The sequence below is a fragment of the Brassica oleracea genome, chromosome C2 (assembly GCF_000695525.1).
Source record: "Brassica oleracea var. oleracea cultivar TO1000 chromosome C2, BOL, whole genome shotgun sequence".
Taxonomy (NCBI): domain Eukaryota; kingdom Viridiplantae; phylum Streptophyta; class Magnoliopsida; order Brassicales; family Brassicaceae; genus Brassica; species Brassica oleracea.
This window is the reverse complement of record NC_027749.1, coordinates 39,317,819-39,341,809: the sequence shown is the minus strand read 5'-3', so window position 1 is coordinate 39,341,809 and position 23,991 is coordinate 39,317,819. Positions and strand designations below refer to the sequence as shown.

The window sequence follows — 23,991 nt, the reverse complement described above, 5'->3', positions numbered from 1 at the left end:
CGTATCTATATTCGAACCTCTTTTCTGCCATGAAAATCCTGTACATATGATGACAATATTGTAATTAATTAAGATTTAAATTTCAATTTGTTAAAATAAAAATTTGTAAGCTAATTTATTTACCTTTCATATTGAAGAACGTCTTCGCAGTTGGTGAGCAAATATGTTTGCAAATGACTGCGCTCCTACTCAGTAAGTCGACGGTCCTTTGGTTTTCCGCTAAGTCGCCCAACGTCTGTGAAAAAGTCTGGAACCGTAACAGGATATGTTGCCCGTTCGCCTTTATCATCATGCCGAGCAGGTCTTCTGTTTTTGGTCTGAACTTCTGCTGGAAAGTAGTACTCGGCAAAGTTTGAAGTTTCTTCATTGATCATCTGTGCGACTATAGAACCTTCCACCCTACTTAAATTTTTCACCATCTTCTTCAAATGGAACATATACCGCTCATACAGATACATCCATCTATACTGCACAGGACCACCAAGTTCCAATTCTCTAGCCAGGTGAATAACAAGATGCTCCATAACATCAAAAATGAAGGAGGAAATATCTTCTCTAAGGTTGCACTGAATCACGGCTATGTTAGTCTTCAAATTTTCAATACCTTCAAGAGTCACTGATCTCGTGCATAAATCGCGGAAGAAACCACTTATCCCCGCAATTGCTTCATGAACATTTTGTGCTAATAGTTCCTTGAAGGCGAACGGAAGGAGGCGCTGCATCATTACATGGCAATCGTGGCTTTTCAAGCCAGTAAACTTTCCTTCCTTTCTGTCGATACAGTTACGCAAATTTGATGCGTAACCGTCTGGAAATTCCACATCGTTTGAAATCCAATCAAAGAACGCATCTTTTCCCGCTGCATCAAGTCGGTATATGGGAAAAGGAGCCCTACCATTCTCATCAACATGAAGTTCTGAACGAGCACATATATCGACTAAATCCAGTCTTGACTTCAAATTATCCTTTGTTTTACCTTGAACATTAAGGATCGTGTTCATGAGATTGTCAAAAAAGTTCTTCTCAATATGCATGACATCTAAATTATGCCTTAGCAGATGATCCTCCCAGTATGGCAGATCCCAGAAAATACTTTTTTTGTGCCAGTTATGTAGTTCTCCAACAGCATCTACCGGAAAACGCTCATGTCCACCGACGTCTGGCGTCCTTTCTGCACCAAAATCTCTTAGTTGTATCTTCAAATCTTTCCCACAAATTTCCGGAGGTGGACTGTCAAACACCCTCTTGTTCTTCGTAAACAAATTCCTACTCCTACGATATGGATGATCAGGTGGTAGGAATCTCCTGTGACAGTCAAACCAACACGTTTTCCTTCCGTGCTTTAGTTGGAAAGCATCAGTGTTATCTTGAAAATATGGACATGATAGCCTTCCATGCGTTGTCCATCCAGACAACATACCATATGCTGGAAAATCACTTATTGTCCACATTAGTACTGCCAGCATTTGAAAGTTTTCTTTACACGAAACATCGTATGTTTCAGCACCTTGAGCCCATAGTTGTTGCAACTCATATATTAGTGGCTGAAGAAACACATCAAGTGATCTCTTAGGATGCTCTGGTCCGGGAACGAGAATCGAGAGAAACAAAAACTCTCGTCGCAAGCACAAGTTTGGAGGGAGGTTGTATGGTGTAAGAATGACGGGCCATAGAGAATACTGTCTTCCACTCTTGCCAAACGGACTGAAACCATCAGTACATAATCCAAGGTAGACATTTCTTCTCTCATACGCAAAGTCGGGATACTTTGATTGGAAATGCTTCCACGCTTTTGCATCTGAAGGATGTCTGATCTCACCATCTGTTGAGTGCTCCGCATGCCATCTCATTGGTTGCGCTGTGCGTTCAGACAGATACAACCTCTGCAACCTTTCCGTCAAAGGAAAATACCACATCCTTTTATATGGCACTGGAACTCTTCCAATTGTATCTTTATAACGAGGCTTTCCACAAAATTTGCATGTAACACGTTGTTCATCCGCCCTCTAATAAATCATGCAGTTGTCGCTGCATACATCTATTACCTGATACGATAAACCAAGACCAGCTACGAGTTTCTAAACCTCGTAGTATGAACCAGGAGCTACATTATCCTCGGGTAAAATACCTTTTACAAAATCAGCAATCGCATCCACACAGTCTTCAGCCAAATTATAATCTGTTTTAATGCCCATCAATCTTGTAGCAGATGATAAAGCTGAATGACCATCTCTGCAACCTTCGTACAATGGTTGCTTTCCAGCATCCAACATATCATAAAATCTCCTAGCTTCTGCATTGGGTAAATCTTCCCCTCTAAAATGATCATTTACCATATGCTCAGTACCTACACCATAATCTACATCCGTTCTAATTGGTTCTTCTAATCTAACCGCTGGCTAAGGTTCGCTAGTACTACCATGTTCATAATCAGTTTCCCCATGATGATACCAAATTTTGTAACTTCGTGTAAACCCACTCAAATATAGATGAGTCCAAACATCCCACTCTTTAATAACCTTTCTATTTTTACAATTAGAGCAAGGACATCTTAACATACCTGTTTTTGCTTCCGGTTGTCGGTGAACTAACCCCATGAATTCGGTTATACCTCGTTGGTATTCTTCCGTAAGCAATCTCGTGTTCGGATCCAAATGAGGTCGATCGATCCAAGAACGAAAATAATTTGAAGAAGACATATTTTTATGAATCAAATTCGTGTGTAAATAGAGTAAGAGCGAGGATGAAGATATGGAGTGAATGAAGAGGAAGAGGAGCTTGTATTTATAGGTTAAATCCTGCCGACAAACCGAGGAAATTCCGACGGAATTCCGACGCCAACGGCTAGTCCGTCGGAATTTCCTCGGAATTATGTAAAATCCTCAAACGGCTCTCCAACGGCTCTAATATTTCCTCGGAATTCATCGGGTTTTTCCGAGGAAAATATATTTCCTCGGAATTTCCTCGGAATATTCCGACGGATTGATAGTTCCTCGGAATTCCGTCGGTTTATTCCGAGGAAACCAAATTTTGTGTTTCCTCGGGATATTCCGAGGATTTCATTTTCCGTCGGAATGTCCGTCATAATATCGTTGTTTTCTTGTAGTGAAAAGCTAACCTAAACAACAAAGTCTAAAGCTTTACTAAGTTGCTTCACAACTTGAGAGCATAAAGAGAGTTTAAAAGAAAGTAAAATATTGCTTACGGTTCGATTAAGAGGCGAACCACAATTTGCTGCATTGTTCCTGAGATCAGCCCCTGGACGGAGTGTATTTCACCTGCAACATCTGCGAGTTGAAAAATATGTTAGCGGGAATGAATGACCGAGTCCTGCAGGAAAACAAAAGAAGATCATATATTTGAACTTTTTCATAAATAAAGAAACGAAAAGCTACTAAATAGATTCTAAACAGTCAGCACCAATTCATCGAGGAGGAGAATCGTGATCCCCATGAACTCTCCATTCTTCTTGATGTTTCAGGAATCCCAACGGATGAGACGACCAACAACAACAACGAACTGAGAAGTTCTTCTGAGGCAAAGAGAGTTGAAAGTAGAGTGGGCGACGACGACGATGAAGCCATTTTGGGAACAGAGGTTTCAGAGTCAAACAAAGGGAAAAAAATAGAGGAGACAAAGTAAGAGGCAAATGAGAGCTAACCTTAGAAGACCTTTATAGTCCCTTTGTTCCTGAAAGTAAAATTTTTTAGAGTATGCAAGCTTATTAAGAATTTAATAAATATTTATAATTTAATTTATTTTTTACTTTATTATACACTTTCCAATAACTTTCCACAAATGAAATTTAATCAATTCAAATATTTTCAATTAGTGTTCCTCAAAAGTATAAAAAATACTTTAACAATATAGAAAATCTATCTTTGTGGAACAAGAAAAAAATCTAAAATATCTTAATTTCGAGAACGGAGGTAGTATAATGGAGCCTGGAGAAGGGTTATAGAAAGTGAAATCGTTTCAGCGGCATCGAACGTGTTCGGAGGAGTCGAAGAGATGAGTTTCAAAATTGAATTCATTGGATGAGAAAGCGCTCCTTTGTCGCATAACAATCTTTGAGAGGAATGAAACCCTAGCTGGTGTAAGAAGGTAACATGCCAAACAAATTATCTATCAAAAAAAGTCCAAACAAAAACAAATTTATATAAATGTGATTAACCCCAGACAAAGCCCACTCGTCAGCGTAAAAAAAAAAACGTTGGATCCACTGTCGACGTGTCGACTCAGAAAGAGAGAAATTCTCCTATTATATAATCGATTATTTTTTTCTGTCAAGATATTTTACCATTATTTATATATGTAACTTTTTAAAATAATACATCCTGCTCAAGCAATAATGCTCCAGCTGTCCTGGTAATATTTGTTCTTATTTGGAATTAAAGTCACTGGCTGATATTGTAATAATTGCTTCCAAGTAGGGGTCCATTAGAAATTATGGAATTTCATATTAACATATTTTGTTTCTTTTTTTCGTGCACAACATTCGAATGTTTGAAACCGCCCAGGTCCGTACCGAAGTTAACACTAACAAAACTAACAAAAATCTCTGCATATACCATATATCTATATGTTTATAACTGTTAAAACCGCACCGCAGTTAAACCGTTTGTCCCACCCGTTTAAACCGCAATTACCATTCAGAGTTGTTTCTGGTTGTTTTTTAACTTTTTTTTTTCAACGGTTGTCTTTTAAATTTGATCATTTATACCAACTTTTGAAACAAATAAATAAACAAAAATATGATATTAATTTTTTTTGAATTTATAACTTATTAAAATTAAATTGAAACATAATACAGGAATAAATCTTATTTTTATGTGTCATTTACAATTTATCTTATTCACCATTTTACATTTCATTAGAATTAGTTTAGTCATTATTTACGGATTGTAGAAAATTAATAAAAACACTATCACACTTAATATTGTAACATTAAATATATAATTTAAATTTTTAATATTTCTTATTTTTATTATAGCCAAGTTTTATAGATATTTTTATTTTATTTTTTAAATAACTAATTAGGTTTATAATAAACAAAATTAGGTTTATAATAATTATTGAAATTTATACACCTAAGTAAATATTGACTCAGTTTTTGTTTTAAAATATAAATTGAGTTTATTACATTTTAAAATCCAATGTTTTTAAATTAAATAAAAAATATTTTATCAGAAAAATATTAGTTTACAAATATGTTTAAAGATAAAATAATTATTTAAAATTAATAAAATAAATTATGTAAAACGTATCACGCTTTAAAATCAAAGAGTAGAAACTAGTTAAATTATAAATATAGAGGGTGTGATTACTTCTCACATGGGCAGATTTTTTTTGTCTCAAAACGAATAAGTGTTCTCATTTCAATTTAATTTACAAGGCAGGCTTATACTCCATCCATTATCACAATAATTGGTGTTTAAAGGAAAAAAAAAATTGTTGTCAAATAACTAATGATATCACTATTCTAGATAAAATTTAATACCATTTTAATTTTGTGATCATTTACAAAATATTCTTTTTTCGTATTGATTGAGTTAATTTTATTTAATGTTTTTTATGTAACTAAAATAAATTATATACAAATTTGTATTTTTTTAATACACGTACCAAAACTTGAAAAACCACTTATATTATTACAGAGGGAATACTTTATATATTTTTTTGTCAACAGCTCATATACTGATTAGAGATTCGTTAACGAAATATAAAAAAGAAAACAGGAAGAAAATTTACACAAGGATCCAAACATATTGATAGAAATATCTAGGTATGATAAATATAGTTTAAATAAATATAAAATATATCTCTTTTCCGACGACATCTTTTTTTTTAACTTTACCCACCTTTCAACCTCAGGAGACCAACCAGTAGGAATTTTGTTTAAATCAGTGTTTTAACATTTTCCGAAATGACAAATTAGTATAAAGAACGAAAACAAGAAGCAGGAATAATACAATTTTAAAAATATCATGAAAAATAAATGTTTTTGCAAAATGTAAAACCAAATAAAAAACATAAAAAAAAGACGATATAAACAGTATTTGACTAACCTCAGGTTTCTTCCCAGAGGCTTCCAATGGCTGTCTCAATAAATAAACACAAAATTTTAATTTGTTGTTTATGATTGTATTTATTGTAACAAATAAGTTGTGTGTTTTTATTTGAGTTTTTTGTACCAAATAAGTTGTGTGTTTTTAATTTATTGTTTTGTGTGTTATATTGTGTGTATTTAAATCTTGTAATTTTATTTGTTTTAATAATATTACTTTTTATATATTTTTTAAAAAAGTTAATAATAAAAAATATTAAAAAATATCTTATTTAAATTATTTAAGTTAATTATAATTAAAATTATTATATAAGATATAATTATTGAATTATAAAATATAAAAAGAAGACGAATTAGAAATAGTGGAGTAGCATGTTGAATTTTATTAAATAAAATTATAGTAGAAGTTGAAAATGAATTGAATATTGAATAATTTTGTGAAAAATAATGTGAAATGTTAAAAAGAAAACCTGAGTATATTGAATTGTTTTATCATTGTGGATAGTCTCAGAGCCAGCTAATCTCGTAAACCAAAGATAACACAACCTATTATCTAACAGATAAATGGATACACTCTGGAGTCCACGCGGGGTAGCTTTGAGTGGAATTTTCTCCCTCTACCCCACCCGTACGTTGATATCAGTGTGAATATATCTCATGGTTTCTAAAGGTAATTAATTAAAGACCGACATTTTGAAGTCCTCGAACAGTATTGGCACAAAAAGTCGCCGAGGAAAAAAAATACATTCAATATGTTCAATACTTCAACTACAAAATGACCAACTTTACCCTCTTATTTATTTATGACTTATTTTTAGATTCACCCTTAGTGTAAACCTCTAAGTTCATCAATCAATAAAATTATGTTATTTCATATTCGATATATTAAAAAATATATATATATATATTATCAAATTATATTATCTTTTTAAAATTAAACGGTAAAAAAATAAATAAAAAATAGTAGTATTTACAAAAAAAATATTTTTAACGTCGTCAAGAAAACATTAAATCCTAAGGATTCGAATGTTTATAACCGTTCTGCCCCGCACCGCAGTTAACACTAACAAAAATCTTTACATATACCATATATCGATACGTTTTTATAACTGTTAAAACCGAACCGCATGAACCGCATCATGAGTTTAGTAAAATTCTTTCGGACTACATGATGTACCTCATGATGATGCAACCTACTTTGATGTTAGCTGTTGTGGGTATTGGAAAGATAAGATTCAGAGATACATGCGAGGAGGCTAAGAGGTTTTTCAAGAAAAGGCATATCGAATCCAGAGACATAAAAAGGCTAGTGAGGCGATTTTATATGTGACGGCTCCGGCTAAAGCTGAACCTATTGACGTGAAAGGTGATAGGAGCAAGTCGGTGCTGTTTGAAGGGAGCATGTTGGCCAAAGAGCTTAAGGGGTTAAAAGAGCTTCCAGAGTTAAAGGATGGCTTGAAGAAAGCCAAGGGAGAGGCATACATGTGGGAAGTAGTGAGCAAAGTGTGGGCTGAGTTGCTTTGTTATGCAGCAACTAAGTGTGGCGCTATAGAACACACAGCTCAGCTAAGCAAAGGTGGAGAACCCATCAGCTTTGTGGGGCTGTTGATGACTCATTTTGGACTAGGAGATCAGTTCCAGATCAACCAAGGAGATGCTAGAGCTAAACTGGTTATAGGCAAGTGATCCTCTAATAACCGGCAGCAACATTAGTTTCTTCCGTTTGCTTTTGTTGTGTTCTTTTGTCGTTTCAAAGAATAATATCTTGAACGGTTTGCATCAATTGTATCATTACCAGCAATTATATCATCTGCATTGTAGCTCATGTCCTTGTTTATCTTTTGCTTGGCTGATACATTCATTTTTGTGAACTTGGTTAGTTCCTGAGATCCATAAGATAATTCTCCTAGTGATCGAAATGCTTAAAAGAATTCAGGAAAGTGATGACACAAATGTTAAATTATTATTATTATTATTATTTAACCGTTAAAATGATTTAAACAGAGAACAAACAATTAAAAATGCAAACCGGAATAAAGATAAGACTAAGGCGGGGGCAGTCTTAAAGTAATGTACCGAAAATTCTATTACTCCCTCCGTTTTTTAATATAAATCGTTTTAGAAAAAAATTTATGTTCCAAATTATATGACATTCTCGGTTTTCTATGTAAAATTTATTAACATTTAATATTATATGATCAATAATAATATACCTTCTATTTTATAATTAATTGATTTGTGGTTAAATAAATAATTAAGATGTTTTTGTTAGAAAATATAAAAAATAATGATTTTCTTAATCTATGTGAATAATTCTAAAATGACTTATATTAAAAAAATGGTGGGAATACAATTTATAAACAAAATATAATCATGCTCTTGGGATTTTTAATCATGGTATTAAAGATTCAAATTGGATTTTAGTTGATTAATGTATTATCCTTAAACGACGCGAGCTCAACTTCTGATATCATGAACTTTTAATTATTGAACCCAACAGCTGTCACTTTTGATTTTATTATTATTCAGCATAAAGAAAGACCTTTAAGCTAAAGTCGTTTCCCGCAAAAAAAAAAAAACGAACTTTTCTTTAAAGAATATTTTTTATTTAATAAACAATTTGCAATAAATGTACGAAAAATGAAAAATAGTTTATTATTAATTCGTTGAAAGAAAACAGAACAGCTAGACTTGAGTGAGTCGCTGAGTCTTCTCTTACCCGAGTCATGAGTGAGCCTCTGGTGAAAAAAAAAAGAGCATCAACGGCTTCCCAAAAACATTATTCCACAGACCCCAAATTTCTTAAATCAATCTGAGAAAAAAAAATCTCAAAACCAAAAGAACGAAAACAAGAGGCATGAATAATACAATTTTAAAAATATCATGAAAATTAAATGTTTTTGCAAAATGTAAAACCAAATAAAAAACATAAAAGAAAGACGACATGAACAGTGTTGAACTAACCTGAGGTCTCCTCTCAGAAGTTTCCAATGGCTGTCTGAATAACTAAAAACAAAATTTTAATTTGTTGTTTATGATTGTATTTATTGTAACAAATAAATTGTGTGTTTTTATTTGAGTTTCTTGTACCAAATAAGTTATGTGTTTTTAATTTGTTGTTTTGTGTGTTATATTGTGTGTATTTTAAATCTTGTAATTTTATTTGTGTCAATAATATTACTTTTTATATATTTTTAAAAAAAGTTAATAATAAAAAATATTAAAAAATATCTTATTTAAATTATTTAAATTAATTATAATCAAAATTATAATATAATATAAAATTATTGAATTATAAAATATAAAAAGAAGATGAATTAGAAATAGTGGAGTAGTGTGTTGAATTTTATTAAATAAAATTATAGTAGAAGTTAAAAATGAATTGAATATTGAATAATTAGGTGAAAAATAATGTGAAATGTTAAAAAGAAAGAAAAAGGATATTGAATTGTTTTATCATTGTGGATAGTCTCAGAGCTAGCTAATCTCATAAACCAAAAGATAACACAACCTATTATCTAACAGATAAATGGATACACTTTGGAGTCCACGCGGAGTAGCTTGAGTGGAATTTTCTCCCTCAACCCCACCTCCACGTTGATATCGGTATGAATATATCCCATGGTTTCTAAAGGTAATTAATTAAATACCGATATTTTGAAGTCCTCGAACAGTATTGGTACAAATAGTCGCCGAGAAAAAAAAATACATTCAATATGTTCAATCCTTTAATTACAAGACGGCTAACTTTACCCTCTTATTTATTTATGACTTATTGGATTCACCCTTAGTGTAAACCTCTAAGTTCTTCCACCAACAGAATTGACAATATTTTTTTTGCTTTTTTTTTAAAATATCGAATTTAAAATAATGAAATCATATTAGTTGGTGAAACTAGAAGTTTAACCTAGTAGATGAATCCATGAATAATTCTTTATTTATACAACTTTTTAAAGTATACATCCAGGTATCCAGCTCAAGAGTAATAATAGTCCAACTGTCCGGGTAATATTAAATGCGTAGCAATGGACTATGACTCAAGAGTAATAATAGTCCAACTTTTCCTGCAATTGTGTCATCACATGACAAGACGTGGGAAAAGTCTTGTTAGACTACAAAAGCATGTCTTATTTCGATGTAAAGTTATGGCTGATATTGTAATAATTGCTTTCAAGTAGGGTCCTTTGAAAATAATGGAATTTCATATTAACATGGTTGTCGTTTAACTTTGACATTTACACCAACTTTTAAAATAAAATATAATAAAAGATTAGAGATGATGTTAATATTATTGAATCTATCTTATTAAAATTAAAATTGAAACATAATATATAAACAACCTTATTTCCATGTGTGATTTACAATTTATTTTATTCAAATTTTAGTTAGTTTACATTTCATTAAAATTAGTTTAGTCTTTATTTTCAAATTATAAATTTTAATGAAAACACCATCACACATAATATATATTATTGTAACATGGAATATATAATTTTAATTTTGAATATTTCTTATTTTTTATAACCAAATCTTATAGATATTTTAATTATTATTGTTTAAATAACTAATTAAGTTTGTAACAATAATTGAAATATATATACCTAGATATTGACTCAGTTTTTGTCTTAAAATATAAATTGAGTTTATTACATTTTAAAATCCCATGTTTTTAAATTAAATAAAAAGAATTTTATTAGAAAAAGAAATAAAAATCAGTTTACAAATATGTATAAAAGATAAACTAATTATTTAAAATTATTAAAATAAATTATGTAAAAAGTATAATTTCACTCTTTAAAATCAAATAGTAGAATCTAGTTAGATTATAAATATAGAGGGTGAATGTACTTTTACGGGTTTCTTGTAGAAGTAACTAGTGTTCACATGGGCAGAATTTGTTCTGTCTGTGAACGAAACAAGTGTTCTCATTCCAATTTACAAAGCATGCTTACACCATCCGCAACGGCGGTCCAAGACGAGTCTGTAGCCCAAGTCCTTAGCCCAAATGGAATATGATATTGTAATTTGGGCTAAGATTATGACGGATCAGTCCGTAAATAAGGGGTAAAAGGATCAAGTCCTTATGCATGTGGCGTCTGATGGTTGGCTCGGTGAGCTATTGTGTTCGGTTTTGTGAAAAAAAAAATCATTCGCGACCGAAGGCGAGAAGAAAAAAATCAGAGCTCAAGACAAAAAGGCGATTTCTCTCCATTATCGATCGTCTTCTCCCGTGATCTTCAAAGGTAAATAGCCTTCTTCCGTAGTAGATTTAAGGATAGGTTAGCTTCCTTGTTTGTTTTTCGCTTTGAATCGTTTTGGGGATTTCTTCGATTTAGGGTTTCAAAAAGTTTCTGGTTTTCAATTCGTTTTCAAATCGTTTTCAATTGGGGATCTTTTGGTTTGTAGTTAGGGTTTCAATTCATTTTCGATTTCAATCGATTTAGTTTGCTCGAAAACTCATTACTCGTTTCCGGTTTCAATTCGTTTTCGTTTTCGGTTTCAATCGATGTAGTCAGTGTTTCAATTCGTTTTCGGTTTCAAACGATCTTCTAGTTTGTTCTTACGGTTTCGAAACACCAATTGTTTTCAGCGAAGATTCGACATCGATTTGTTTTCTTATACTCGGGTTTTGTATGTGTTTGTCTTATACAAAACGTATATGTATGGTTTGCTGTTGCTTATCTTGTTTTCTGTTTAGCTCGAAAACTCATTACTCGATCCCTCTGTTTAGCTTTATGTGTAGCTAGTAAACTGTTTATTTGCTTATCAATCTAAGTTAATGTGTACTTAAACTCATTACTTAATGTGTTCTTAATCTTTAGTCTCTTTTTTTGCTTTGTGTTCTTAATGTTTTGTTTTCTTCTTCGCTAACAAAGTTTCTGGTTTTTTTTGCAGGCCAACGAACAAGACTATAGCTACACTCAGCCTTCTTCATCAGACGAGTTTGACATGACCTCTTTACTTCAAGCAGAATTTGATCTCTACGGGGATGAAGGTGAGAGTGGCTACACAATTGCAGAGGCGGATCAGTACTCACCGGAACCAGAGGCTGATGAAGGAATCCCGAGGACATGCTATTGCGGTAGTAAGCCTGTTGTTGCAACGTCGTACACTCCTAAAGATCCAGGAAGGAGGTACTTCTCCTGCGACAACGTTGACGATGGAGACTGCCACATCTGGAAATGGTTGGATGTGGCGATTCAAGAAGAGCTTGGTGAAATGCAGACACAACTTATAATGCTCAAGGATCAATTCTTTGAGAGTGACCAGAAGGTGGCTAAGTTAGAGAAGATCGTGGGTGTGTTAACTAAGAAGAAATCAGTGGTTAAATATGGGTTTGCAAAGGGAGTTTGTGTACTGGTCTTGGTAATACTGGTCATCGTAATGGGCTGGTAAGTTTCATTCTTTATTTAGATAATATCTTTGACACCAAATGAAAATTTTTAACTGTTTTATCTTATGTCTTTCAAGGAAGAGTTTCGAAAGATTTAAACAACAGTGTCTGAACTCGAGATGGGCTTCATAGGTACAATACTTTCACTCTTTTTAGTTTCAGTAATAAAAATTAACTATACTGGCCATGCTTTAATGGTTTTTAATGCTAGTATTGCTTCCTAACTCCTTAGATTTGATAGAATCGTACTTGTTAGCTTTAAGTGTAGCTAGCAGAGAACTTATTAGTCTGATTTGAGTGATGATAAATGCTTGTTTGCTTTCTATCTGCCTAACTACTCCGAACCTAAATTCTAGTTTACTTTCTATCGCTTACTTAAGTGTTTGTGTTGCTAATAGAGTAACACAGACCATCATCTAAACATGAATACGAGAACTGGGTTTGTTAATCTAATGTATAGTCAATCTTCAGTTGACCTTGAGTCCCCCGAACCTGCTTGGTTCGGTAGCCAAGGTCCTGATGAGTATGGTTTCCACCCTACTGTCGAGTCTTCTGTCCAGCCTAGTGTCGAGTCTTCTGTCCAACCTAGTGTCGAGTCTCCAGTCCAGCCTAGTGTCGAGTCTTCTGTCCAGCCTAGTGTCGAGTTTGCTAGCAAAGAGCGGAGGAAATGGTCTCCGATTGTGCATAAAATCCTCATTGGTGTGTGGCTTAACACCAGAAAAGACCCCGTAGTCAGCTGTGACAAGAAAGCTGAACGTTTCTGGAAGAGAATTGTTGACTACTACAACGCAAGCCCTCAACTGGTTGGGACAGTACCTAGAGAGCTTCGTCCAGCTAAGCAGAGGTGGGCTAGGATTAACGAGCAAGTCTGTAAGTTTGTAGGATGCTATGATGCAGCGTTGAGGGAGCAGAGAAGTGGTCAGAATGATGATGATGTGATGAAAGCTGCATCGAACATGCGTGGAGGGAGCTGAGGCATGACCAGAAATGGTGCACGACCTATATGGTTAAAGACGGTGGGAAGGAGAAGCGCAAACAAGTGGTTGACGTTGATACAGAAGATGAAGTACTTGAACCTGAAGCCAGACCAGTTGGTGTGAAAGCAGCTAAAGCTGCTGGTAAGAGGAAGAAGAATGGCAAAGAAGAAGAAATGTCACAGCTACAGGCCATCATGGAAATGAAAGGAAAACTCTCTAAACAAAAAATTCTTGAACGTTTACTTGCCAAAAAAGATCCACTGTCTGAGATGGAAGAATCTCTAAAACTGAAACTCATGTCTCAGATGTTATGATGCTATTAAGGTATTAATGTCCGTAAGAGGTATGCTCGAGTAGTTACATGTCGTCTGGTGCATTGAGTAGTTAGATGTTCGAAGTATTTGTTACATGTGCGCGTTGCTTTTATTCTTTACTAACTCTTGTCTTTGTCTTGTTTCAGGTTCAGCAGTAGGACATGTGAACCAAGTCACGGGTGTATTTGGAGTTGCGAAGTTTTTTGTTGTTTTCCTCAAGTGACCAGAGTCACGGGTGGTGCATTGAGGTTGTATAAGTATCATTCTTTGCTTGCGGAATTAGATATCTCTTTTGCTGTGTTTCCTCTCTATCAAACTTGTCTCCTTTTGTTGTAATCCGAAGTTGTAATCTTGTTGCTACAAACTCGAAGTATAATCGAAGAAGTTTGCTTCTCTTTAGGTAACTTCTCCAAAGTTGTAGTCTTGTTGCTGCTTTTGTTTATTATAAGAGTTTGCTTCTCATAAAAATCCAATTTGCACTTATATATACATTTTTGTTTCTCATAAAAATCCAATTTGAACTAAGTTTGGGTGTTCTCATATATGTAGTCTTGATTATGCTCATATCCAAGTACATTACATTGTGGTCTTACATACCAAATTAAATTAATTACTATTTTATAGTAATAAAAAAAAATAAGGTATAGATAAAAAAAATTATACATAATTTTATAGTAATACAAAAAAAAAGAAGTTATAGATAAAAAAAAACTTATAGATTAAAAAACTTATAGATAAAAAAACTTATTATTTTTTGAATCAGAATACCTTAAAATGTCGTCATCTTCATCCGACGAAGTTTTTGAAGAAAGATTTGACGAAGTTTTCGAAGAAATCTTCGAAGATACGTTCACCAACATAGTCGAGGCCCAAACCAGTAACCAAAGGAGCCGTGCTTATATTGAACGAAACCGTGAAGGAGGACAAGACCGCTTATGGAATGACTACTTCAGCGAAGATTCGACAATCTCGTCACAATTATTCAGACACCGTTTCCGCATGAATAAGGACTTATTCTTGCATATTGTCCATGGGCTATCAGAGAACATTCCATTCTTTCAGCAAAGAAGAGATGCAACCGAGAGGTTTGGTCTTTCTGTACAACAAAAATGTACGGCAGCAATTCGTATGCTTGCTTATGGTTCTGCGGCTGACACTGTTGACGAATATCTCCGACTTGGCGAGACCACTGCACTTTCGTGTTTACATAATTTCACTGACGGAATAATACAGTTATTCGGAGATGACTATCTGCGACGACCCACACCGGAGGATCTTCAACGACTACTCGATATTGGAGAGAAACGAGGGTTTCCTGGGATGGTCGGGAGCATTGACTGTATGCACTGGGAGTGGAAAAATTGCACGACCTCTTGGAAAGGACAATACGCACGAGGATCAGGAAAACCGACAATTGTCTTAGAGGCTGTAGATTCACAAGATCTTTGGATATGACACGCTTTTTTTGGTCCTCCAGGTACCTTAAATGATATCAATGTCCTCGATCAGTCTCCTGTGTTTGATGACCTTTTAGAAGGTCGAGCTCCCAGGGTAAGGTACATGGTCAACAGACACATGTATAAGTTGACATACTACCTCACAGACGGTATATATCCAAAATGGTTAACATTTATCCAATCTATCAAACTCCCTCAATGTCCTAAACAAGAGTTATTTGCTAACGTTCAAGAAGCAGCCGGAAAAGATGTGGAGCGGGTTTTTGGAGTATTGCAAGCTCGATTTGGGATTGTCAAAAACCCGGTTCGTACATAGAACAAAGAAAATATACGAAATATTATGAGAGCATGTATCATATTACACAATATGATAGTTGAAAATGAACGAGATGGATACATGCGGTACGATATATTTGAATTTGAAGAAGGAGACGTCACTAGAAGTTCACAGGTGGAAACCAAAAGGCCTACAAATCTGAATAATATGTTTCCCAATCGGAATGATCTTCGTGATGATCATATGCATGAACGATTGAAGAATGATTTAATCGAAAATATTTGAAAGAAATTTGGTGATGAAGATTAATAATTAGTGTATCTTTATATCTTTATATTTAATCATTGTATTTTTATTTTTAATCATGCAATTAATAAAATTTCAATTTCAATTTAAAGAAAAAAATTAATAATTTTTTTTTCCTAAGGACTCCATCTTCGGAAACACCATTGGACGATCAGTTTTGATTCGAATCCTTAACTATTCAAAAAAAAAAAAATATATTATTAAAATATTCCTAAGGATTCATTGGTGAACCTCACCAATGCATATACTCTTAGAGAACCTCATAATGTACTTGATATTTATTCCTTCTCCGTTCCTAAAAAATCAATATTTTAGAATTCTCACAATTTTTAATAAAATATACGAATACTTATATCTATAAATGCATAGTTTTTTATAATTTTATATTTTCTATATTATTAAACCAATAAAGATTTTAAAAATGCAATTAATGTTCTTGAACTTCACAATTTCTCATTATTAGTTCACAAAAATTACATTGAAAATACTCCATATGTTCCTAAATATAAGATATTTAAGTAAAAACAAGCATATTAAGAAAATCATTGTTTTGTCTAGAAAGTATCATTAAAACTATAAATTAATGTTATTCAACCAATTACAAAATGGATTATCAAATATGATTGGTTGCACAGTTTTTAATAAAATAAAAGTTTACCTAGAAAAGTGAGAACATCTTATATATTGGAACATCGAAATTCTTTAAAATATCCTACATTTAAGAACGGAGGTAGTATAAAATATGTATCTTTTTGAAACAAAAGTTTTCTCTAGAATATGAATCTTTTAGGAACGCATGGAGAGTATTTGATCAGAGATTTGTTAAGGATATATAGAAACAAAAACAAGACAAAAAATTTACACAAAGATTCAAACATGTTGATATAAAATAGAGCTCTATGTATTTTAAATATAAATAAATATAGCATATATCCCTTTCCCCACCATTCATATCTTTTTTTTTTTTAACTTTACTCACCTTTACCAATCAGTGGGAGTTTTGTTTAAATCAGTATTTTAACTTTTTCTGAAATGATAAATTATTATAAAGAACGAAAACGAAAAGCAGGAATAATACAATTTTAAAAATATGATGAAAAATAAATGTTTTTGCAAAATGTAAAGCCAAATAAAAAAACATAAAAGAAAGACGACATGAACAGTGTTTGACTAACCTCAGGTCTCCTCCAAGAGGTTTCCAATGGTTGTCTGTCCAGAATAACTGAATACCAAAAAAAAAAGAGAATTAAACAGACAAAGAAACAAGTCCAAAACCTCTTTAGATGCATCTGTGTTGTGTATCAAAGACCATAATTTTTTGTATGTTCCAACAAATTAGGAAATAACTATGTTTCAAGATGGTGGACACAATCCCAAAGCCTATCAAAGACATATGGGACGCATGGAGTATCCGAACTACCTTAATCTTCAGTCTCAGCCTCCAATCGTTTCTCATTTTCTTTGCACCTCAAAGGAAACGCACATCCAGAAAGGTACTACTCTCTCTCATAGGGTCAGCTTATCTTCTTGCGGCAGCCAACTTCGCAGCGGGACAAATCTCTGATAGTCAAGGAGACGATGCAGAACCCGGAGAACCTAAAAATAACAGTAATCTCTTAGCTTTTTGGGTTCCTTTTTTGCTCTTGCATCTCGGTGGTCCAGATACAATCACTTCCCTTGCACTTGAAGATAATGAGCTCTGGCTTAGGCACTTGTTGGGTCTTGCCTTTCAAGCAATCGCCACCGTCTACGTGTTTTTACAGTCGTTACCAAATGGTCTATGGAGACCCATTTTGCTGGTTTCTGCGACAGGAGTGATCAAGTATGTTGAGAGGACATTAGCGTTATACCTAGCTAGTCTTGACAAGTTTAAAGATTCCATTATTCAATGACCTGATCCTGGCCCAAACTACGCGAAGCTCATGGAGGAATACGCGGCTAAGAAGCTTATGAAGATGCCTACACAGATTATCAAGATCGAGGAGCCTGAGAAAGATCCAAAAGCCGGTGCTAAGGTTAAGCCTTACGACCTCACTGAGCTTAATATTCTCCAGTATGCTTATAAGTACTTCAACATCTTCAAAAGTCTTGTGGTTGATCTTACCTTCACCTTTCAACAACGAGCTGAAAGCAAGCGATTCTTTAGCGAAATAAAACCAGACGAAGCGCTAAGAATCTCGGAGGTTGAGCTCAACTTCATCTACGAAGCTCTTTACACAAAAGCTAAGATTCTTCATAATTGGATAGGAGTCATCTTCAGGTTCATTGCTCTTGGATGCCTTATAGCAGCTATCCGTATCTTCCAATACAAAGACAAGAAAGACTATGGAGGATTCGATGTTGGCCTTACTTATTCATTGCTGATAAGAGGAATAACTCTGGATTGCATTGCTCTTATCATGTTCTGTCTGTCTGACTGGACCTTTGTCAGGCTGAGGAAGATGAAGGACGAGGTTGATGATCCTGACACTAAGTTGGACAACTTTCTTAACTGGATTCTTGGAGCCAGGGGATTGAAGACGGAGAAGTACAAATGCTTCAAACCGTCTAAGGATGAGGACAACAAAGTTAACTGGTTCGACAAGATTACAAAGCCAATTCTCATTTTCATGAGGCTGAAGAAGGACGAAGACGTTGAGAAGGATAGATCGGACAAGACGTGTCATGAAGTCCTTGACACTTTCTTTATGGTACGTAGGCGGTCTGAGTACGTACATGCACACAACTTGCTAGAGTACTGTCTTTCGATAACGCCGAAGCGGATCCATCACACCAAGAGTTTCATACACATGTCCTTTGACTGGTTTATCGAGGTTTTTCGCATTGGAGTTGCCTTTGAAGCCATTGGAAAAGCAATTGCATTCTGTTTCCACAGTATAAAGCAACTGGGTCATAATGTTTACAAGTGGTTTGAAAATAAGACAAGTGTTTTATGCAAGAACATAAAATGGTTAAAGGAAGATTATATTAGGAGCTGGATCTATTAGACGTTCGTCATTTTTCCATCTTCTTGGTTATCTGACAAGAAAGTTCATGGACTTCTTTGGGATACAAGCTCAGTTTGAGGAGATTATCTACACATCAAGTGATCGTGTCACTCTTGATCTGTGGGAGCATATATTTGGAGAGGTTTTGAAGAAATCTCGTTTCGCTGACGACTCGGAAAGCGCCATGAGGGTCTCTTCAGCTAGAGGTGACTGGAGTCTACGTGACATACAAGGTGAAGACAGAGAGACAGAGAAAAAGCGTGAGAGGCTTCTACGCTATGTGATGGAAATGGACTATGATCAGAGTCTTCTTGTGTGGCATATTGCAACTGAGCTCTTATACCAATCAGAACCAGCCACTGAAGAGAGTCATAGTGATCGTGAGTTTAGTAAAATCCTTTCGGACTACATGATGTACCTCATGATGATGCAACCTACTTTGATGTCAGCTGTTGTGGGTATTGGAAAGATAAGATTCAGGGATACATGCGAGGAGGCTAAGAGGTTTTTCAAGAGAAGGCATATTGAATCCAGAGACATAAAGAAGGCTAGTGAGGCGATTTTATCTGTGACGGCTCTGGTAAAAGCTGAACCTATTGATGTGAAAGGTGATAGGAGCAAGTCGGTGCTGTTTGATGGGAGCATGTTGGCCAAAGAGCTTAAGGGTTTAAAAGTGCTTCCAGAGTTAAAGGATGGCTTGAAGAAGGCCAAGAGAGAGGCATACATGTGGGAAGTAGTGAGCAAAGTGTGGGCTGAGTTGCTTTGTTATGCAAAGTGTGGCGCTATAGAACACGCAGCTCAGCTAAGCAAAGGTGGAGAACTCATCAACTTTGTATGGCTGTTGATGGCTCATTTTGGACTAGGAGATCAGTTCCATATCAACCAAGGAGATGCTAGAGCTAAACTGGTTATAGGCAAGTGATCCTCTAATAACCGGCAGCAACATTAGTTTCCTCCGTTTGCTTTTGTTGTGTTCTTTTGTCGTTTCAAAGAATAATATCTTGAACTGTTTGCATCTATTGTATCATTACCAGCAATTATATCATTTGCATTGTTGTTCATGTCCTTGTTTATCTTCTGCTTGGCTGATACATTCATTTTAGTGAACTTGGTTAGTTCCTTAGATCCATAAGACAATTCTCCTAGTGATCGAAATGCTTAAAAGAATTCAGGAATGTGATGACACAAATGTTAAAATTATTATTATTATTATTATTTAACCGTTAAAATGATTTAAACAGAGAACAAACAATTAAAAATACAAACTGGAGTAAAGATAAGACTAACGAGGGGGAAGTCTTAAAGTAATGTACCGAAAATTCTATTACTCCCTCCGTTTTTTAATATAAGTTGTTTTAGAAAAAAAATTATGTTCCAAATTATATGACGTTCTCGGTTTTCTAAGTAAAATTTATCAACACTTAATATTATATGATCAATAATAATATACCTTCTATTTTATTATTAGTTGATATGTGGTTAAATAAATAATTAATGATGTTTTTATTTAGAAAATATAAAAAATAATGATTTTTTTAATCTATGTGCATAATTCAAAAATGATTTATATTAAAAAAATGGTGGGAATCCAATTTATAAACAAAATATAATCATGCTCTTGGGATTTTTAATCATGGTATTAAAGATTCAAATTGGATTTTAGTCGATTAATGTATTATCCTTAAACGACGCGAGCTCAACTTCTGATAACATGAACTTTTAATTATTGTACCCAACAGCTGTCACTTTTGATTTTATTATTATTCAGCATAAAGAAAGACCTATAAGCTAAAGTCGTTTCCCGCAAAAACAAAAAACGAACTTTTCTTTAAATAATAATATCTCTGTTCTCGAGAGTAAGATGTTTTAGATTTTTTTCTTGTTTCACAAAGATAGATTTTCTATATCGTTAAGATATTTTTTTATACTTTTGAAGAACATTAATTGAAAATATTTAAATTGATAAAATTTCATTTGTGAAAAGTTATTGAAAAGTGTATAATAAAGTAAAAGATAAATTAAATTATAAACATTTATTAAATTTTTAATAAGCGTGCATACTCTAAAAAATCTTATTTTCAGGAACAGAAGGAGTATTTTTTATTTAATAAACAATTTACAATAAATGTACGAAAAATGAAAAATAGTTTATTATTAATTCGTTGAAAGAAAACAGAACAGCTAGACTTGAGTGAGTCCCTGAGTCGTCTCTTACCCGAGTCATGAGTGAGCCTCTGGTGAAAAAAAAAGAGCATCAACGGCTTCTCAAAAACATTATTCCACAGACCCCAAATTTCTTAAGTCAATCTGAGAAAAAAAATCTCAAAACCAAAAGAACGAAAACAAGAAGCAGGAATAATACAATTTTAAAAATATTATGAAAAATAAATGTTTTTGCAAAATGCAATGCCAAATAAAAAACATAAAAAAAAAGACCGACATGAACAATGTTTGACTAACTTCAGGTTTCCTCCCAGAGGTTTCCATTGGCTGTCTGAATAACTGAACACAAAATTTTAATTTGTTGTTTATGATTGTATTTATTGTAACAAATAAGTTGTGTGTTTTTATTTGAGTTTCTTGTACCAAATAAGTTGTGTGCTTTTAATTTGTTGTTCTGTGTGTTATATTGTGTGTATTTAAATCTTGTAATTTTATTTGTTTTAATAATATTACTTTTTATATATTTTTTAAAAAATTTAATAATAAAAAATATTAAAAAATATCTTATTTAAATTATTTAAGTTAATTATAATCAAAATTATTATATAATATATAATTATTGAATTATAAATAAAATATAAAAAGAAGATGAATTAGAAGTAGTGGAGAAGTGTGTTGAATTTTATTAAATAAAATTATAGTAGAGGTTAAAAATGAATTGAATATTGAATAATTAGGTGAAAAATAATGTGAAATGTTAAAAAGAAAAAATGAGGATATTGAATTGTTTTATCACTGTGGATAGGCCTGGGCATTTCGGGTATCGGTTCGGTTCGGTTCGTGTATTTCGGGTTTCGGGTAGTTCGGATAGCGGCTAGAGGATCCATTTAGTACTTGACCTATTTTCGGTTCGGCTCGGTTCGGTTCTGATAGTTTCAGGTTCGGTTCAGTTTGGATAATAAATGTAGGAACCGGAAAATATCCGGAAAAAGTTCGGTTCTCATTTGGATCCGGTTCGGGTTCGGATAGTTCGGGTAGTTCGGATAATTTGGATAAAATATCGGTTATTTAGGGTAAAATATCAAATAATTATGATGATTAGATAAAAAATTTGGATATTTCGGATTACTTTGAATATTTCGGAATTAAAAATATATATTTAACGATGTTATATGTATATAATTAATATTTTTATATATTCGGGTACCCGTTCGGTTCTTGGTTCGGTTATTTCGGATATAAAAATATAGGAACCGTTCGTATATTTGAGGGTATTGGTCTGGTTCCGGTTTTGGGTATTTCAGTTCGGTTCCGATTTGGTTCTTCGGTTCTAGTTATTTTGCCGAGGCCTAACTGTGGATAGTCTCAGAGCCAGCTAATCTCGTAAACCAAAGATAACACAACCCATTATCTAACAGATAAATGGATACACTCTGGAGCCCACGCGGTGTAGCTTGAGTGGAATTTCTCCCTTTACCCCACCCCCACGTTGATATCGGTATGAATATATCCCATGGTTTCTAAAGGTAATTAATTAAAGACCGACATTTTGAAGTCCTCGAACAGTATTGGCACAAAAAGTCGCCGAGAAAAAAAAATACATTTGTTGTAATTAAAGGGTTTTAGAGACTGAATATTTCCATATTATTATTAATAAACAAATAGGTTCTTTATATAAAGATTACAAGATAGAGATAAAAGAAAAGAGTACAAATCCTAATCCAATAGGAAATAGAAAAACTACTAAAACATAGAAAATGAAAACATCCTAAGTTCTAAGTCGGCTAGGTCACTGGCCGACTCTCTCTCCTCCTTGCGGTCGTGGCTGGGCTTGATGTGGCCGACGGACTTTCTCCTCTTGTCTTGTATGTTTTGGGCCAGTCTTTTGTTAATGGCAATCCACTCCATGATTTATAACACTCCCCCTTGGATGCCATAACCATACAAGATCTGTAGTACGCTTCATGTTGCCTCATTAAAACCTTATCAGGAAAACCCAGTGGGACAAAACCATGATGAAGAAAAAAAAGTACAACACGCACTACTCCCCCTGATGTGAACCTCAGTGTAGGTTCTACATTCTACGCATCTTGGTGCGTGATATTTCCTGCATGTATAGGATTGGAGTAATCGGCCAGTTTCATTACTGAACCGTAATTAGACCACTTCGACCTCTTAGGTCGTTTCTCATGTCTCTTGACATTGAGTGTTACGGTAAAGCATGTGTGCTAAACAATGTGAATCACATTGTCCTCGGAGATCACTGTTGGGTCTTTGCAAATCGTGTTTGCATATGTCCATAGTCTAGACGTGATCATCTACTCTTAACTCTTTACTTTAGTCGGACAAAATAATTGCTTATGGACAATGTACTATACATGGTTATCATGAACCTATGTCTCGATCTGGCCGATCCATGTCTGGGTCATAGATCTCGTCTATACATGTCCACTACTTGTCTCATGAGTGTTCAAGATCAATGATCATTGCTGTGAGTTTTATAATCTCTCATTATGGCTCTGTGGCCGAACACTCTCATGTATCTCTCATGTGGACATCGATATTTCTTGATTTAAGCAGTACCATATCAATGTCAGACATTGTAGTCCTCTATCCATCTCTTGATGGTGTCTAATGACCTCTGTTGCTGTGGATTATATCACACACTGAAATATATATTATTAGGTCATAGATCTCGGCTCTCACAAGCTTATGGACTACAATACATTTGTATCCGGTTGATCTTTTGTCTCTACCAGCCCGTGATCAAGAAGAAGGGCCAGACGCCTTTTAGTCTTATAAGCCAGACGCGTCTAGTAGAAGAGCCAAACGTTCTTTGCTTAAGAGTCGGACGCCCTTAGACGGACAGAGTCGGACATCTTTACTTTGAAGGGTCGGGGCCGGACGCTTTTGATCGGACACCTATATAGATTTATTCTATGCCTATTAACCTCTTTTAGGTTTAGTATAATCACAAGGAATTTCAAATGTATGGACTGTATTGGATTGTCTTTTATACAACTCCAAGATCAATGATCATGCGTGACAA

The 23,991-nt window shown here is 34.0% G+C and overlaps 1 protein-coding gene and 1 pseudogene across 1 annotated transcript; both read left to right on the top strand.

Annotated features, from left to right (window-relative positions):
* Positions 1-14,526: 14,526 nt before the first annotated feature.
* On the top strand, positions 14,527-15,525 carry LOC106324196. The gene is made up of 2 exons (XM_013762207.1): positions 14,527-14,953; positions 15,230-15,525. Exons 1-2 carry the CDS (start codon positions 14,527-14,529, stop codon positions 15,523-15,525), a joined length of 723 nt encoding a protein of 240 aa, XP_013617661.1.
* Positions 15,526-17,132: 1,607 nt separating this feature from the next.
* LOC106326317 lies at positions 17,133-19,819 on the top strand (annotated as a pseudogene).
* The last annotated feature ends 4,172 nt before the right edge of the window (positions 19,820-23,991 follow it).

What these genes read in the sequence shown, in the direction of transcription:
- LOC106324196 (XM_013762207.1), top strand. Translation starts at nt 14,527, where the DNA reads ATGTCGTCATCTTCATCCGACGAAGTTTTTGAAGAAAGATTTGACGAA. An exon ending in CGAGACCACTGCACTTTCGT is followed by an intron (nt 14,954 to 15,229) that starts GTTTACATAATT and finishes TTGGTCCTCCAG; the next exon opens with GTACCTTAAATGATATCAAT.